Below are 19735 nucleotides of genomic sequence, written 5' to 3' on the forward strand. Positions count from 1 at the left end.
TCACAAAAGGACAGTGGGAATCTGGAACTCTCTCCCCCAAAAAGCTGTTGAGGGCTGGGGGGTGGGGGGGGGGGGGGTGTCAATGGAAAATGTCAAAACTGAGATTGAAAGATTTTTGTTGGGTAAGGGTATTAATGGATATGGAACCAAGGCGGGTAAATGGGGTTAAGATACAGATCAGCCATGATCTAATTGAATGGTGGAACAGGCTCGAGGGGTAGAATGGCCTCCTCCTGGTCCTATGTAGATAATGGCCGCTAGCAAAGTGAGTGCTGCATGTGGAAACGTACCCCAGTAAGGGAGGGAGATGTGGTAACCTCCCTATTTCTGATGGGAAGAAATGCAACTCATTTCTCATCTACGTGTCAAAATGCTGCACTGAACTATTTTATTGCTTTTTTTGGCAGCCCCTCCCAAACCCACGACCTCTACCATCTCGAAGGACAAGGGCAGCAGGCGCATGGGAACACCACCACTTCCACGTTCCCCTCCAAGTCACACACTATCCTGAGCTGTTGGAAGTACATTGGCCGTTCCTTCATCGTCACTGGGTCAACTGCCACCCGAACAGCACTATGGGAGCACCTTCAGCACACGGACTGCAGCGGTTCAAGAAGGCAGCTTCTCAAGGGCAATTAGGGATGGGCAATAAATGCCAGCCTTGCCAGCGACGCCCACATCCCAGGAACGAATGAAAAACATGGCAGCAAGCTTAACACATGTTAAAATAAAGTCTGCAATGCAATAAGAGAACAACAAAGTGCTCTTTCACACTGTCCAACCTGATAACACGCACAGACTCATCACAGTCCTAATCCACTTTTACAAGAGCACAGCGAGACTTTCGATTGGTAAATCGGCCAATCAAAAAAGCCCGAAGTTCAGTGTTAACCAATTTATCATCTTAAAATACAGGAAATCAAGTTGTGGCATTGAGGTCGCCCCCAATCTGTTCTTCGAAAACATAAATACCTTTAATTTTACAAGATAGCTTAATTTCATGTTGGGTTGTCTTCATAACAGCTGACAGAGGTGGGCATCACACGGTCAATATCCAGAGAGGTCCAACAGACAGCAGGGTAGCAAAAGTCATCAAGCTATTTACCACTGCAAAGAAAATAAGCCCCAGATGACATTCTTCTGGTTGCACTTCTCACAAAGCACTGTGCTATATAGACTAGGAAGATCTCATACTTGGCCCTGCCTGCCCACACCTCAATCCCCCACTGTGCACTGAGCACGTTGGTGAGACCATACCTAGAGCACTGCATACAGTTTTGCTCTCCTAATTTAAGGAGGGATATACTTGCTTTGGAGGCAGTTCAGAGAAGGTTCACGAGGTTGATTCCTGAGATAAAGGGGTTGTCTTATGAAGAAAGGTTGAGCAGATTACACCGATACTCATTGGAGTTTAGAAGAATGAGAGGTGATCTTATTGAAACATAAGATTCTTACAGGGCTTGACTGGGTAGATGCAGAGAGGATATTTCCCCTCGTCGGGGAATCTAGAACTAGGGGGCATAGTTTCAAAATAAGGGGTCGCCCATTTAAAATGAAGAGGATTTTCTTCTCTCAGAGGGTGGTGAATCTTTGGAATTCTCTACCCGAGAGCTGTGGAGGCTGGGTCATTGAATGTATTCAAGGCAGAGGTAGACATTTGAACTACAGGGGAGTCAAGGGCTATAGGGAACAGGCAGGGAAGTAGAGTTGAGGGCAAGATCAGATCAACCATGACCTTATTGAATGGCAGAGCAGGCTTGAGGGGCCAAGATGACTGGAAAGATGTGATTGCACCAGAGAGGGTACAGAGGAGATTTACAAGAATGTTGCCTGGACCAGAGAATTTTAGCTATGAGAAAAGATTAGATAGGCTGGGGTTGTTTTCGATGAGGAGGCTTACTTGAGGTGTATAAAATTATGAGGGACCTGGATAAGAAGGACCTATTTCCTTTAGCAGAGGGGTCAACAACCAGGGGGCATAGATTTAAAGTAATTGGTAGGAGGTTTAGAGGGGATTTGAGGAGAATTATTTTCACTCAGACCAAGAGCTGGAAAGTGGGATTAGGCTGGGTAGCTCTTTGTCGGCCGGCGCGGACACGATGGGCCGAAATGGCCTCCTCCTGTGCCGCAATTTTGATTCGATGACCATTTTTTGTACCGTTACACAGAATTTACAGCACAGAAACAGGCCATTCGGCCCAACTTCTCTATGCCAGTATTTATGATCCATGAGAGCAATAGAGCCGATAGTACCTGTGGAACTGTAACCCACGAGTCTGTGGTATTGGGAGAGGGTAGACAATTGGTAGAAAACAAAATTATTGCAGTGCCGCAGCAGTTAGGGAGGTTCAGTCCCTGGTCTATGCTGAGTTGCTGATCTCAGGCAGTGCAACGCTACACCTCATAGAAATTTACAGCACGGAAGGAGGCCATTCGGCCCATCGTGTCTGCGCCAGCCGACAGCACTACCCAGCCTAATCCCACTTTCCAGCTCTTGGTCTGTAGCCCTGTAGGTTACGGCACGTCAAGTGCACATCCAAGTACTTTTTAAATGTGGTGAAGGTTTCTGCCTCTACCACCCTTTCAGGCAGCGAGTTCCAGACCCCCACCACCTTCTGGGGGGAAAAAATTCCTCTCAAATCCCCTCTAAACTTCCTACCAATGACTAAATCTATGCCCCCTGGTTGTTGACCCCTCTGCTATCCACTTTATCTAGGCTCCTCATTATTTTATACACCTCAATAATGTCTCCCCCTCAGCCTCCTCTGTTCCAAAGAAAACAAACCCAGCTTTGCTCATAGCTAAAATTCTCCAGTCCAGGCAACGTCCTCGTAAATCTCCTCTGTGTCCTGTCTAGTGCAATCACATCTTTCTTGTAATGCGGTGACCACAACTGAGTGGAAGCAAGTCTTCCTCGATTCCGAAGGACTGCCTATGATGATGATGACAGTACGCTAGCTGTGGCCTAACTAGTGTTTTATACAGTTCAAGCATAACCCCCCCTGCTCTTGAATACTATGCCTCGGCTAATAAAGGCAAGTATTCCGTATGCCTTCTTAACCACCTTATCTACCTGGCCTGCTCCCTTCAGTGATCTGTGGACATGCACTCCAAGGTCCCTTTGTTCCTCTATACTTCTCAATGTCCTACCATTTAATGTGTTCCCTTGTCTTGTTAGCTCTCCCCAAATGCATTAACTCACATTTCTCTGGATTGAATTCCATTTGCCACTGTTCTGCCCATCTGATTGTCTTCCTGCAGTCTGCAGCTTTCTTCTTCATTGCCAACCACACAGCCGATTTGTGTATCAGCAAACTTCTTAATCATACCCCCTACATTCAAGTTTAAATCATTGATATATACCACACAAAGCAAGGAACCCAGTACAGAGTCCTGTGGAATCCCACTAGAAACAGCCTTCCAGTCACAAAAACACCCATTATCCTTTGCTTCCTACCTCTTGAGCCAATATTGGAACCAACTTGCCACTTTGCCCTGGATCCCATGGGCTTTTACTTTCAGGACCAGTCTGTCATGTGGGACCTTATCAAAAGCTTTGCTAAAATCCATATACGCTACATCATACGCACTGCTCTCATCGACCCTCCTGGTTACCTCCTCAAAAAATTCAATCGAATTAGCCAGACATGTCGTTCCCTGAACAAATCCGTACTGTCCTTGATTAATCCGTGTCTTTCTAAATGAAGGTTCCTCAGAATTTTCTCCAATAATTTTCCCACCACTGAGGTTAGGCTGACTGGCCTGTAATTACTCGGTCTATCCCTTTCTCCCTTTTTAAACACAGGTACAATGTTAGCAGCCCTTCAGCACCACACCTGTAGCCAGAGCGAATTGGAAAATGATAGTCAGAGCCTCTATTTCCTCTTTTGCTTCTCTTAACAGCCTTGGACACATTTCATCTGAGCCTGGGGATTTATCCACTTTCAAAGCTGCTAAACCCCTTAATACTTCCTTTCTCACTATGTTGATTTCATCTAATACTCCTCCTCCATGATTGCAATGTCTGCATCACCCCAATCCTTTGTGAAGACAGACGTAAAGTATTTATTAAAAACCATACCCACTTGATTACCTTCAAGGTCTCTAACAGGCCCTACTCTTTCTTTAGTTATCCTCTTGCTCCTAATGTATTTATAAAACATATTTAGGTTTTCCTTGCCAAAATGTTGTCATGCTCGCTTTGCTTTCCTAATTTCCTTTTTAATTTCACCCTTACACTTTCTGTACTCCTCTAGGATTTCTGCAGTATTGAGCCCTCGGTATCTGTCGTAAGCTTTCCTTTTTTCCTTTATCCTACCCTGTATGCACCTTGACATCCAGGGGGCTCTAGATTTGTTAGTCCCACCCCTTTTCTTTAAGGGAACATACTTGCTCTGAACCCTCAGGATCTCCTCCTCGACTGTCTCCCACTGCTCTGACACTGATTTATCTACCAGTAGCTGTTTCCAGTCCACCTGTATTCAACTGTACGGGCAGACAGGAGACAAAAACGAGTCAGTAAAGTATCCTGGTCCCGAATGCTCTATAATGAACATCGCTGGAAAGTGTAAGTGTGTGGATTGGATCAGGGTGGAGATAAAATGCCTTCCGACAGTCTAATAGCCCGGCAGCACTGACTGCCTAGGTTGACACATAAGGAATGGCAGATTGGACAAAGTAGTGGATGGCTGCCCGTGCTGGGAGAATCGTACACCAAGCGTCGGTAACCTTTGGGAGAAGAAAGGAAGGGTCGAGAGAAGTACAGAATGGCCAGTGATTGAACCCAAAGACTTTCTGGTCTGAACTGCTCAATGGTGCCCCTCGAGCCCATCTGAATACTGAGCACGTGGAACTCGCGTGCACATGGAGTGGTTGAGGCGAATAGCGTAGATGCAGGTCAATGGGAAGATGGCCAAGTTCACAAGGGAGAACGGAATGGAAGGATATGGTGATGGGGTGAGGTGAAGAGGGATGGGAGGAGGCTGGTATGGAGAATAAACACCGGTGTGGACCAGTTGGGCCAAATGGACAGTTTCTGAGATGTAAATACAGGAGCGGTAGCACAGCACACTGACAGCATATACTAATTTGCATTGCCATATCCCAATTATGCGTTTACAATCTCGACCGTCAGTGATGAGTGAAGGGCGAGTCACTTCAGGTCTCCTTATATACACTATTAAACGGATCGTTTTAAAGATGCGCTGGAGCTGGTTATATTAGCAGCTAACGATCAGCCCACAATATATTCCAAAAATGATCATTGATTTTATCACTTTCCTCCCCCACCAATCGTAGTATTTCCTTCCCTCTTAGAGAAATATCATTTTAAATTCACCCTCCACCCACCCCCCCCAAAAATAATTCGGACCTCAATTACAACTTTTTATTTCCATTAGGTTAGAACAGAGATTTAATAAAACATCATACACACATTAAGACCAGCAGTTCAGACTCTCGAGCCTGCTCCGCCATTCAATTAGACCAAGGTTGATCCATGTACCTGCCGTTGATCCATATCCCTAGGTACCCATACCGAACGAACAACCATCTCCATCTTGGAGGCTCCAATTGACCCCCAGAATCCACAGCCTTTTGGGGCAAGAGTTTCCCAGCTCTCCACCACCCCTTGTGCGAAAAGTGCATCCTTATATCACCCCTGACCGGCCTGGCTCCACTTTTAAAATGATGCCTCCTCACCCTGTTCTGCATTCCCCCATCCCGCCAGAGGAAAGAGTTTATCCGTATCGAACGTTTAAAGTATCACGCACAATTCTTTAACTAAGCCTACTTCTTTCCTTGGATCCAGTCTAAAACCCTTTTGTTTGAATCTTCAAACAAGCCTCTTTTACCAGTGTACGTATGGACAGCCCCTTCAGAAACTTAGAGGCCACCTGCCTGCTCTCCTCACTGGGGCTTAGGGGTGTACAATATTAGGAATCCTGAAAGGGGGTACAAGAGGAATTGAAGACTTGGATTTATATAGCGCCTTTCACGACCACCCGACGTCTCAAAGCGCTTTACAGCCAATGAAGTACTTTTGGAGTGTAGTCGCTGTTGTAATGTGGGAAACATGGCAGCCAATTGGCACACAGCATGCTCCCACAAACAGCAATGTGATAATGACCAGATAATCTGTTTTTTTGCTATGTTGATTGAGGGATGAATATTGGCCAGGACACCGGGGATAACTCCCCTGCCCTTCTTCGAAATAGTGCCGTGGGATCTTTTACGTCCACTTGAGCGCGCGGACAGGGCCTCGGTTTAATGTCTCATCCGAAAGACATTACCTCCGACTGTGCAACGCTGTATTATTTGCAAGGGATCCAGGAAGTTAAGAATATCCCTTTAAATTTATGCCTGAAAATACTGCAAAATTCACTGTTAAATTTCACATTCTCTATGCAATGCGTGCAAAACATATGGATCCATTGTTCAGTATAAATAAGCATAGGCACTGCATGCTCTGAATGTTAAACACAGCAAGATTGCCACTGTCCAAAACACACCACTGTTACAAATGTGGAGCAGGTTCCAAATAGACTCCAGCGCTGCTTTTGACAGCCAGGAGATTGACGTTTTCCCCGCCGTTTGTCTTCATAATTTTATTGAACACTTCACCGAACTACATTCTGTTTCATATGCACATCATTTACAGAATGCTACAGACATGACATTGTATTGATTGTACAAAAAAAAAGGAAAACTAAATTTTGGTAGTCGCCATTTTGCAGGCACTGTCTAAAAACCCGTGAGCAGGTTTAACAGTCGGTACAGTTAGTACTCTTTACAGTCACAATGATAAGACAATTGGATGTTCCCTGCCCCAGTGTAACTTTACCACGATTTAACTGCTGGTGTGTAAAAAAAACTGCAGTTAAAAGAAAAATCTATTCCTCCATTTAACTAAAACACATAACATGCTAATGACAGTGGATCAAACGTGACTATTCCCCGGTATTCAAATCATGTCAGTACATCCAACATCAGGACTTGTAATGGGTAATAGTGACCAGTATTCCAGCTCTGCGTTGGCTCCCATACCTAACCCGGCCAGCCAGAGGGGTAGTATAGTACGAAATTTAACTGGACTCCGTCTGGTAACAAGCTTGCACTGTACGCACCAACCCCGGGGTGAAGATACTGTTGCTCGCTCCAGCCCAGAGCGATGGGTCAGGTTTCCCTAGGTAGCTCTGTAATGCAGGGAAATATGGAACTGGGAGTCGGACTTGTGTGTTACTGCGGTTTGGACCGATGCCATAGTCTGCTCGTCAAGGATCCGAGGGAGAGGCTAGACGGCTTCTGCTGCGTTTGAGCGGCTATTCGCTGCTGTTCTTCCTGGGATTTGGGGAACAGAAACCAAAGGGAGAGGTTAGTGCTATTGATGGATGCTATCTAGCTTGACTAACTCGCTTCAAAACGTTTCAGACAGGCTGATAAATACCGTTGACACAGAGCCCAAAGAAATAGCTTGCTTTTGTATCGGGCCTTTCACAGTGAAGTGCAATCACTATTGTAACGTGGGAAATGCGGCAGCCAATTTGTGCACAGCAAGGTCCTAAAAACAGCAATGCCCAGATAATCTGTGTTTTAAAAATTAATGTTGGTCGAGAGATAAATATTGTCCAAGGACACAGGAGAACTCCCCTGCTCTTCTTCCAATAGTGCCATGGGATCTTTTACATCCACCAGCGAGGGCAGACGGAGCCTTGGCTAAACATCTCATCCAAAAGACGGCACCTCCGACAGTGCAGCACTCTGTCAGCCCAGCTTATGTGCTCAAGTCTGGAGTGGGACATGAACCCACAACCTCCTGACCCTGAGGCGAGAGAGTGCTGAACACTGAGCCATGGCTGACACCTGCCCAAGATCAAGCAGAATTTAAATAATGGTGTGTTAAGTTGAAAATAAGAGCTGTCAATCAAACACAGATTGGAACTAATTGCACAGAAATGTTGTAATCAAATTTAATGGTTTTGACAATGTGTTCAAATAAATGCATTTTTGCAACCAATTCGTGAAATGAGGTTTTATGATTTGTGAGTGAAGCGGGTTTATGTGCCATGACAATTAATGAAGCTAATACGAAGATAAATCTTAAGACAATTATGAATTTTTGTAAGTCCCTTTATTTAGAGTTATGCAGCAATGTTTGTTTCATAGTATTTTGGAAACAATTTATGCACGTGTAACCTTTCAACACTTGCACAAAGCGAAGAAAAATGTATAGAATCATACAGGACAGAAGGAGGCCATTCGGCCCATCATGTCCGCGCCGGCCAACAAAGAGCTATCCAGCCGAATCCCACTTGCCAGCTCTTGGTCTGTAGCCCTGTAGGTTACGGCACTTCAAATGCACATCCAAGTACCTACTGAAAGCAATGAGGGTTTCTGCCTCCACCACCCTTTCAGGCAGCGAGTTCCAGACCCCCACCACTCTCTGGGTGAAAAGGATTCTCAACTCCCCTCTAATCCTTCTCCCAATTACTTTAAAACTATGCCCCCTGGTTATTAAATATTGGGAAGACCGAAGCCATTGTCTTTGGTCCCCGCCACAAACTGCGTTCCCGAACCACTGACTCCATCCCTCACCCTGAATCTGAGTGTGAACAAAACTGTTCGCAACCTAGGTGTTACATTTGACCCCGAAATGAGTTTCCAGCCACATATCCGCGGCATAACTAAAACCGCCTTTTTCCACCTCCGTAACATCGCCCGCCTCCGCCCCTGCCTCAGCTCTTCTGCTGCTGAAACCCTCATTCATGCCTTTATTACCTCCAGACTTGGCTACTGCAACTCACTCCTGGCCGGCCTCCAACATTCTACACAACATAAACTTGAGATCATCCAAAACTCCTAACTCGCACCAAGTCCCCCTGTGCTCGCTGACCTACATTGGCTCCCGGTTAAACAACGCCTCGATTTCAAAATTCTCATCCATGTTTACAAATCACTCCATGGCCTCACCCCTCCCTATCTCTGTAATCTTTTTCAGCCTCACAATCCCCCGAGATGTCTGCGCTCCTCTAATTCTGCCCTCCTCTAATTCTGCCCTCTTGACCATCCCTGATTATAACTGTTTAACCATCGGTGGTCGTGTCTTCTGCTGTTTGGGTCCCAAGCTCTGGAATTCCCTCCCCAAACCTCTCTATCTCTCTTTCCTCCCTTAAGACGCTGCTTAAAACCGACCTCTTTGACCCCCTGCGCTAATTTCTTCTTTTGTGGCTCTGTCAAATTTATCTGTTTTGACTTATAACCCTCCTGTGAAGCGCCTCGGGACGTTTTACTACATTAAAGGCGCTATATAAATACACATTATTAATATTATTGACCTCTCTGCGCAGGGAAACAGGTCCTTCCTATCCACTCTATCTAGACCCCTCATAATTTTATACACCTCAATTAAGTCTGTCCTCAGCCTTTTCTTAAATTAGTTTTTAACCATCGTAAACATGTACCACCATTTGAGGATTTTTAAAATATTCACATGTGGGAGGTGGCACTTGAGCAGAGAAAATCTTTTTCTTAAACTCCTCTCCTCATCCTCTCAGAAAACAGGCTTTTCAAAACCACTGTCTGGTTAAACCCAACTAAGACTACAATGAACTTTCCACGAGGAGAAAATCTAGTTTAGGAATCAGGCAGTGGTGTCATTCTAAGAGAAAGGCCAAAGATTGGGTGACGATTTTATCCAGTGATGGCCGAGTCGGACAGACAAGGGAGGGCCCAGGTTCAGTCCCGGCTCTGTGCTCGATAAGCTGATCTCAGTCGGGTGGTGGTAGGGGCAATACAATCGGCCTCAACAGCCCAAGTGAGATAAGGGATATTGAGTGACTGTTCCTGACCACTATCCAGCCTTCGCTGCTGATAGTGACACGTGTGGACATTGGAGGGCCGGATCGCGATACTGTCACGGTCAAACTGACACTCGATGTGCAAGCTCAAACAGGAACAAAGATCACCGTGGCGAGGATGGCGAGCCCCCATGAACCTCCACAAGGAGTGAACAAAGTCTGCTCCAAGCAACCCTGTGGTACAGCTGCAGCACGCGATGCGAGGGTAAGGACCACAGTCAGGCCAACAACGGCTCACTCTCCCAGCAGAGGGAGGGGAAAATCGATAGCAAGTCCATCAGGGCAACCCCTCTCCACCTCTCGACAACCTAGTCATGAGTTAGAGAGACAGCTGGTTAACCCCTCTACTGGGAAATGATGTAAGGGGGCCAGAAGACGACGCCTAAACAACAACAACAACTTGTATTTATATAGCACCCTTAATGTAGTGAAATGTCCCAAGGTGCTTCACAGGAGCATTATGAGATTAAAAATTTGACACCGAGCCGCGTAAGTAGAAATTAGCGCAGGTGACCAAAAGCTTGGTCAAAGAGGTAGGTTTTAAGGAGCGTCTTGAAGGAGGAAAGAGAGGTAGAGAGGTTTAGGGAGGGAGGTCCAGAGCTTGGGGCCCAGGCAACAGAAGGCACGGCCACCGATGGTTGAGCGATTATAATCAGGGATATTCAAGAGGGTGGAATTAGAGGAGTGCAGACATCTCGGGGGGGGTTGTGGGGCTGGAGGAGGTTACAGAGATAGGAAGGGGCGAGGGATATGAAGGGATTTGTAAATGAGGATGAGAATGAGAATTTTGAAATGGAGGCGTTGCTTAACCAGGAGCCAATGTCGGTCAACGAGCACAGGGGGTGATGGGTGAGGGGGCATTGGTGCGACTTAGGACACAGTCAGCGAGCACAGGGGGTGATGGGTGAGCGGGACTTGGTGCGAGTTAGGACACGGGCAGCGAGCACAGGTGGTGATGGGTGAGCGGGACTCAGTGTAAGTAAGGACACGGGCAGTGAGCACAGGTGGTGATGGGTGAGCGGGACTCAGTGTAAGTTAGGACACGGGCAGTGAGCACAGGTGGTGATGGGTGAGCGGGACTCAGTGTAAGTTAGGACACGGGCAGTGAGCACAGGGGTGACTTGATTTTGGAGTGACACAGGTGATTAATAATTGAAAGGTGAGCATCACTGATTGCACAGGTAGCTGAAAAAACATACAAGAAAGGAAGGTGCTGAAAGATTTTGCCCACTTTTCCATTATGACAGCACTGTGATAATGTTTATATATTGAAACAAACTATTGAACTCCCACCTGTGCTAATAGCTCCTGTCTTTTTTTAAATGCTTCAATTGGATCTTCTTCGAGAGCATAGTTCTCCAGTACCGACCGGACATCTTCAACACCACTCACTGCAATCGCTGCAACGCAAAATACACAGGAAAGTGAGGCAGGGCTGCTACACCCCTGATACGACCTCTCAGAAATAATAACTTGTATTTATATTGTGCCTTTAACGTAGTGAAACGTCCCAAGGTGCTTCACAGGAGTGTTATAAGATAAAACAAATACATTTGACATTGAGCCGCATAAGAAGAAATTAGGGCAGGTGACCAAAAGCTTGGTCAAAGAGGGAGGTTTTAAGGAGCGTCTTAAAGGAGGAAAGAGAGATAGGGAGGCGGAGAGGTTTAGGGAGGGAGTTCCAGAGCTTAGGACCCAGGCAGCTGAAGGCACGGCCACCGATGGTTGAGCGATTATAATCAGGGATGCTCAAGAGGGAAGAATTAGAGCAATACATCAAAATGCCTCATTAACTGCAGAATGCAAGGCTGAAAATCACTCTGGAATTAGAATATCTCACCGAGGCATTTATGGAACTGGCTCCGAGAGGTCACCTGATGGTTTGGACGTCAGGTCTCGCAGAAATCACGGGTTTACCGGTGTTCATTTAACCAGTCCGAGCTGGGACAGTGGGAGGGGAACTGCAACGGGTCCCAGTATGCCAGCCTTGAGGGAGGTGGCAAAATCAGCCCGGATAGCTCTCCCGATCCACTGGTTACTGCTGCATGAACTTCAGGGGAGGATAGATCAGACTTGGCTGTGATAACCTCTCGGGCCATAGCGATTTAGTTTGTCAGCATAGTGGTTATGTTACGGGCCAAGTGATCCAGAAGCCTGGACTAATGATCCATGAGTTCAAATCCCACCATGGCAGCTAGGGAATTTAAATAACTAAATAAATCGGAATAAAAAGCCTGCATCCGCAATGGTGACCATAAAACTATCAGATTGTCGTGAAAATCTGTCTGGTTCACTAATGTCCTTTAGGGAAGGAAATCTGCCACCCTTACCCGGTCTGGCCGATATGTGACTCCAGACCCACAGCGATGTGGTCGACTCTTAACTGCCCTCTGAAATGGCCCAGCGAGACACAGTTGTTTCAAGGAGGTGGCTCACCAATTAGGGATGGACTATCATTGCTTGCTTTGCCAGCGATGCCCACATCCCATGACTGAATGAACAAAAAGTTAGCTGATTGCAACCAGTGAACACAGGCCATGGAGAAAGTAGGATGATTTCTTGGAGCAACAGCTCGTATCTTTCTCCTCCTCCTCCTCCTCTTCTGATGAATGCTGGGACAGCCGCTCTGTGGGACAGCAGCCAAGTAACAGCCAGTTTCAATGGGTCATTGGCCAAAGGGAGCAGACCTACCAGCCTGAAATGACGGCTGGATACCAACGTAGGAGGGAGGAAGAGAAATGCAGGAACAAACAAGGTTGGATTTGTACAGTGTTTTTGTCCCCAATACATCCTGGAGTGCTTTACAAGCAGTAAACCACTTTTGAACTGTTACTATGCAGGCAAACATAGCAGTCAGCTTGCACAACCAGCAAATGACCAGATAACCTGTTTTTGGTGGTGCTGGTTGAAGGAGGAATATCGGCCAGGACACTGGCAGAACTCCCCGCTCTTCCTTGGGAGCTTTTACATCCCCCAAATAGCGAGCTGGGTCTCGGATTAATATCTTAAAAAGAATGTTAAGCATGCATTTTTTTTTTTAAATAGCAAAACTTGTAAATTAGGGGCACTTTGGGGACTGTCATCAGTTGTCCTTTCTTTGCAGGTGTCCTTACTTTCAAAATGGTCATTGTATGTAATGTAATCACTTTCCCAGCAACTTAAGGAGCCAGCTGTAACAATGCTAAGAACCCCTCCCGTCCCACACACCAGCGTTTAGTTCTGTTCTGTTCACACAAGTTTTGCAGTCTAAATTTTTGATTCATTTCAAACCGCTCTCACTTTGAGCAGGATGTAGGTCAGTAATGGCCGATGCTTTTCCCTTCTACATACTATCATTGGGGCATTCGGACAAAACAGGATGGGGGCGGGGGGGTAAATGTGATGAAGCTTCCAAATGCCTGCCTCAGAAGGGATTGAGACATTAGGTGCAGGAGTGAAAGTGCAGTTTTCTAGTGGAGCAGTGAATCTGCAGGAAGGCTGGCTCACAGGCTTGTCCATCACTCGAGAGACACTCGGGACAGTCATCCACCTTCACTCCCCAAAGCCCAAGCTCCTCAGAGGAGCAGATCCACCATCAAAGGGAACGGAGTCGACGGCAAGGTCGGCGGGGGTGGGGGGGGGGGCTAGAAGAACCGGCAGCAGCTGCTGAAAGAGTGTATGGACATGGTGCCAGGGCCAGGAAAGGACATCCCTTCACGCTGGTCACACGCACTTTCAAAAGTGGATGCATTGGTTGTAATCTATCAAAATTCCCTGGATTCTGGAGAGGTCCCAGCAGATTGGAAAACCGCAAATGTAACACCCCTATTTAAAAAAAGGGAGACAGAAAGCAGGAAACTATAGGCCAATTAGCCCAACATCAGTCACTGGGAAAATGCTGGAGTCTATTATTGAGGAAGCAGTACCAGGACATTTAGAAAAGCATAATTCAGTCAAGCAGAGTCAGCATGGTTTTATGAAAAGGAATCATGCTTGCCAAATTTGCTGGAGTTCTTTGAGGATGTAACGAGCAGGGTGGATAAGAGGGAATCAGTGGATGTGGTGCATTTGGATTTCCAGAAGACATTCGATAAAGTGCCACATAAAAGGTTACTGCACAAGATAAAAGTTCACGGGATTGGGGGTAATATATCAGCATGGATAGAGGATGGGCTAACTAACAGAAAACAGAGTCGGGATAAATGGGTCATTTTCAGTTGGCAAACAGTAACTAGTGGGGTGCCGCAGGGATCAGTGTTGGGGCCTCAACTATTTACAATCTATATTAATGACTTGGATGAAGGGACCAAGTGTAATGCAACCAAGTTTGCTGATGATACAAAGATGGGTGGGAAAGCAATGTGTGAGGAGGACACAAATAATCTGCAAAAGGACAGACAGACTAAGTGAGTGGGCAAACAGTTGGCAGATGAAGAATAATGTGGGAAAGTGTGAGGTTATCCACTTTGGCAGGAAAAATAAAAAAGCAATTATTTAAATGGTGATTACAAAATGCTGCAGTACAGAGGGATCTGTAGGTCCTTGTCCATAAAACACAAAAAGTGAGTGATCAGGTGCAGCAAGTGATCAGGAAGGCAAATGGAATCTTGGCCTTTATTGCAAGGGGGATAGAGTATAAAAGCAGGGAAGTCCTGCTACAACTGTACAGGTTATTGGTGAGGCCACACCTGGAGTACTGCTTATAGTTTTGATCTCTGTATTTAAGGAAGGATATACTTGCTTGGGAGGCAGTTCAGAGAAGGTTCACGAGGTTGATTCCGGAGATGAGGGGGTTGACTTATGAAGAAAGGTTGAGCGGTTGGGCTTAAATGCATCGAATTTAAAAGAATGGGAGGTGATCTTATTGAAACACACAAAATACTGAGGGGGTTCGACAAGGTAGATGCAGAGAGGATGTTTCCCCTCATGGGGAGACTAGAACTAGGGGGCACAGTTTCAGAATAAGGGGTTGCCCATTTAGAACTGAGATGAGGAGAAATTTCTTCTCTGAGGGTTGTGAATCTTTGGAATTCCCTATCCCAGAGAGCTGTGGAGGCTGGGTCATTGAATATATTTAAGATGGAGATAGACTGATTTTTGAGCGATAAGGGAGTGAAGGGTTATGGGGAGCGGGCGGGGAAGTGGAGCTGAGCCCAAGATCAGATCAGGCATGATCGTATTGAATGACGGAGCAGGCTCGAGGGGCCGTATGGCCGACTCCAGCTCCTATTTCTTGTGTTGTTTCCTCGATTCGGGAGGCTGCTGAGATCAGTGCGTGCAGATCAGCGCGAGGAGGCAGTGGGATTTGCAAAAGAAACAGCTTCAGTGGAATGGGGAATTCGTTACCCAGCATCCACAGCAGCAGAGAAACCCCTCTATCCCTGGCATTGAGCCACACAAGCATTCGCCCAGAGATAGAGAGCTTTTTCTGCCGCTATGGACGCTGGGTAGAGAGCTCCCCATTCCACAAAAGCTGTTTCTTTCACAGAACCTGCTGCCTCCTTGTGCTGACCTGGGTGTCCGGTGTTTTAAGTTGTGAAATGGCTTGGTGCATAGTTTGTTTTTTAATCCACCTCTTTAATTTGGACACCAGATACCAATTTAATCCAACTGAAAGCAAATATTATACCGAATAGAACTGAGACCTGTGGAATCCACCATCAATAATGTACATTTCCTGCATGAAACTTTAAAGAAAAGCATCATCTGTCCAATGCCATTAAAGCTGCGATGTACAAAAGATTTTTTGTAATGTTCCCCGATACGGACTCTTGCTGGGTAATTTGGCTCGTTCCGGTCAGCCGTGGCTCAGTGGGCAGCACACTCGACTCCGAGTCAGAAGGTTGTGGGTTCAAGTCCCACTCCAGGGACCCAAGCACAAAAATCTAGGCCGACACTCCAGTGCAGTGCTAAGGGAGTGCTGCACTGTCGGAGGTGCCGTCTTTCGGATGAGATGTTAAACTAAGGCCCTGTCTGCTCTCTCAGGTGGACGTAAAAGATCCCATGGCACTATTTCAAAGAAGAGCAGGGGAGTTATCACCGGTGTCCTGGGGCCAATATTTATCCCTCAATCAACATAACAAAAACAAATTATTTGGTCATTATCACATTGCTGTTTGTGGGAGCTTGCTGTGCGTAAATTAACTGCCACGTCTCCTACATTACAACAGTGACCACACTACAAAAGTACCTAATTGGCTGTAAAGCTCTTTGAGACTTTGTGAGGTCGTGAAAGGCGCTATAGAAATGCAAGTCTTTCCAATGGCTACACAGGTACTGAGCAGCATGTCAGCAGCTAAGGCAAGGAGCCATTCTTTGTGAGTCAGCCAAGACATTAAATGTCAGCAGACATATCCTGCACTCCCCCCAATGTCAGCACATACACATCGAATAGCAGAGGTGGTTAACCTGCATTGTTTGCCTGCTCCCTCGCCTCAGGAAATTCAGGTCCAATTGCAGGATCCCAATAAGGCCACAGATGGGGAAAGCCACCTTCTGGGCCATGTGGCTTATAGAAACATATAAAATAGGTGCAGGAGTAGGCCATTCAGCCCTTCGAGCCTGCACCACCATTCAATATGATCATGGCTGATCATGCAACTTCAGTACCCCATTCCTGCTTTCTCTCCATACCCCTTGATCCCTTTAGCCGTAAGGGCCACATCTAACTCCCTTTTGAATATATCTAACTAACTGGCCTCAGCAACTTTCTGTGGTAGAGAATTCCACAGGTTCACAATTCTCCGAGTGAAGAAGTTTCCCCTCATCTCGGCTTACCCCTTATCCTTAGACTGTGACCCCTGGTTCTGGACTTCCCCAACATCGGGAAAATTCTTCCTGCATCTAACCTGTCCAATCCCGTCAGAATTTTATATGTTTCTATGAGATCCCCTCTCAATCTTCTAAATTCCAGTGAATATAAGCCTAGTCGATCCAGTCTTTCTTCGTATGTCAGTCCTGCCATCCCAGGAATCAGTCTGGTGAACCTTCACTGCACTCCCTCAATAGCAAGAACGTCCTTCCTCATATTAGGAGACCAAAACTGTGGCTCAGTGCCACACAATATGTGGCCTTGGCCCTAATTGATAGCACACACACCTGAACCAGAAGTTGTTAAATTCAAGCCACACTCCAGGACTTGGCACATAATCTGGGTTGAAGCTTCGGTGCGGTACTGAGGGAGTGCTGCACTGTCGTCCCGAAATCGAGGCTCCAACTGCCTATTCGGGTGGTTGTAAAAGATCCCAAGGCACTACTCGAAGAACAGAGAATTCTCCTGTCAGCTTGCCCGACATTCCTTCCTCAACCAACACCATCTAAAACAGATTAACTGGCCATTTATCTCACCGCTATTTCTGGGAGCTTGCTATGCGCAAATTGGCGGCCACGTTTGCCTACGTAACAACAGTGGCTGCATTTCAAAAGTAATTCCTTGGCTGATTGAGTGTTTTGAGATGTCCAGAGGAGTTGCTGCACGTTCTTTCTTTACAGACTAATCCATCAGGGAGCACAGGTTTCTCCAAAATAATATACATTTAAAAAGGAAAGAAAGACTTGCATTTATATAGCGCCTTTCATGACCACCGGACGTCTCAAAGTGGTTTACAGCCAATGAAGTACTTTTGGAGTGTAGTCACTGTTGTAATGTGGGAAACGCGGCAGCCAATATGTGCACAGCAAGCTCCCACAAACAGCAATGTGATAATGACCCAGATAATCTGTTTTTTGTTCTGTTGATTGAGGGATAAATATTGGCCAGGGCACCGGGGATAATTCCCCTGCTCTTCTTTAAAATAGTGCCGTGGGATCTTTTACCTGAGAGAGCAGACGGAGCCTCGGTTTAACATCTCATCTGAAAGACGGCACCTCCGACAGTGCAGCACTCCCTCAGCACTGCACTGGGAGTATCAGCCTGGATTTACATGCTCAAGTCCCTGGAGTGGGTCTTGAACCCAAAACCTTCTGACTCAGAGGCGCATGTGCTGCCCACTGAGCCACGGTTGGTAATTCTGCCGAGTTACCAAGACGGAACAATGTGAAGCAGGTTTACAGTCTGACAGTAACATCAAGATCACAGACTGTTGACAGATTGGAGCCTGCACACCAAGTCCTAGCAACAAGGCCACAGACAGCTCCAAAGTGAAACTTTAGACTACTCTCCCAGTAATTAAATAAAATCCAGGGGAAATTTACAGCTCTACTAGAGGGATTACAGTTCTGGTCAGCAACATTACCGGAAAGATGTGATCGCACTAAAGAGGGTATACAGGAGATCGACCAGGATGTTGTCAGGACTGGTTTGGGTAGGCTGGGGTTGTTTTCTTTGGAACCGAGGAGGTCGAGGTGTATAAAATTGAGGAGGCCGAGATAGAGTGGATAGGACGGACCTATTTCCCTGAGCAGAGGGGTCAACAACCAGGGGGCATAGATTTAAAGTCATTGATAGGAGGTTTAGAGGGGAGTTGAGGAGAACCTTTTTCACCTAGGAGATGGTGGGGGTCTGGAACTCGTTGCCTGAAAGCGTGGTAGAGGCAGAAACCCTCACATTTAATAAATACTGGTATATGCACCTGAAGTGCCGTAGCCTGCAGGGCTATGGACCCAATGCTGGAAAGTGGGATTAGGCTGGAAAGTGGGATTAGGCTGGAAAGTGGGATTAGGCCGGCGCGGACACGATGGGCTGAATGGCCTCCTTCTGTGATGTAAATTTCTGATTCTGGAGTATTGCAGTAGGAAATCTCTCCAGCTGATGCTTTAGACCATACAGAGCGGGAAGATGCCAGGTTTGAGTCCTCCTTCCAGATCTCAGCCAATTGTGCTTTTAAGCCGGCCGGGAGCATGCAACTGCAGCTTGTTGATTTTCTCCTCCTGTCTCAACACTTGACTGTAGCAACCCGTTTGTGGCAGGGAGAACTGCAGCGTGGGTAACTATATCTATGCTCTCTCCACTCTAACCTCTGATGCTGTTGTCCAATCATGCTACGTCATCACCACAAACACACCAATTCCTTTTAGTCCTTGCTGTCACATACTTTTGAAGCGATATCTTAACATAGATGCCCTCAATTATGAAGTTATTTCTCATCCACCTTGCCGGCAGGGCAGTCATTCCCAGATAGGGATGTAAAATTAGCCAGCTGACCTCTTCCAAATCAACGACCAACGTGAGAGAGTGCATCTGTGTCTGGTTGCTGGGAGTCACGAAAGTGACCCAAGGCCTCACACCCTCAAAACTTACCGATCTTCATAGAAATTTACAGCACAGAAGGAGGCCACTCAGCCCATTGTGTCCGTGCCGGCCGACCAAGAGCTATCCAGCCTAATCCCACTTTCCAGCTCTCGGTCCGTAGCCCTGCAGATTACGGCACTTGAAGTGCACATCCAAGTACTTTTTAAATGTGGTGAGGGTTTCTGCCTCTACCACCCTTTCAGGCAGTGAGTTCCAGGCCCCCACCACCCTCTGGGTAAAGACATTGCCACTCAATTCTGCTCTAAACCTCCTACCAATTACTTTAAATCTACATCCCCTGGTTGTTGCCCCCTCTGCTAAGTGAAACAGGTCCTTCCTATCCACTCTATCTCAGCCCCTCATAATTTTATACCCCTTCATGTGGGGAAATGTCTGGACTCTGTTCAGCTTCTCAATACAGTCAAGGCTCAGAATTTGCAAGCAGGCCCATGCGTGTGCAAACATCGCGCCACCTCTTGAGAAAGTGCATTGCTTTGCTGACCTCCTGTGCTCTCTTGGCCCTTCCAACCTTCTCCCCTAGACACTGCGCCTCTTGCATATCACGGGACTCGTGTGCTCTGTCCACCATGAGGCGGATTCAGCAACTGCGGGGAAAAGGGTAATTGCGCAGGCGTGGTGAACACAACCTCAAAGCCACAGTCTGACCGAGGGG

At 46.7% G+C, this 19735-nt stretch overlaps 1 protein-coding gene across 1 annotated transcript in view; it reads right to left on the bottom strand.

Annotated features, from left to right (window-relative positions):
- Nucleotides 1–5372: 5372 nt before the first annotated feature.
- Nucleotides 5373–19735, bottom strand: part of timm50 (translocase of inner mitochondrial membrane 50 homolog (S. cerevisiae)) — a 187680-nt gene continuing 173317 nt past the window's right edge. Inside the window, exons 9-10 of the mRNA XM_070867627.1 lie at nt 11148–11254; nt 5373–7338 (exon numbers count right to left, since the gene is read on the bottom strand). Coding sequence (XP_070723728.1) covers nt 7237–7338; nt 11148–11254 — 209 coding nt within the window. The 3' untranslated portion in view covers nt 5373–7236. The remainder of the gene's footprint in view (nt 7339–11147; nt 11255–19735) is intronic.

This window comes from Pristiophorus japonicus, chromosome 26, assembly GCF_044704955.1.
Source record: "Pristiophorus japonicus isolate sPriJap1 chromosome 26, sPriJap1.hap1, whole genome shotgun sequence".
NCBI lineage: Eukaryota > Metazoa > Chordata > Chondrichthyes > Pristiophoridae > Pristiophorus > Pristiophorus japonicus.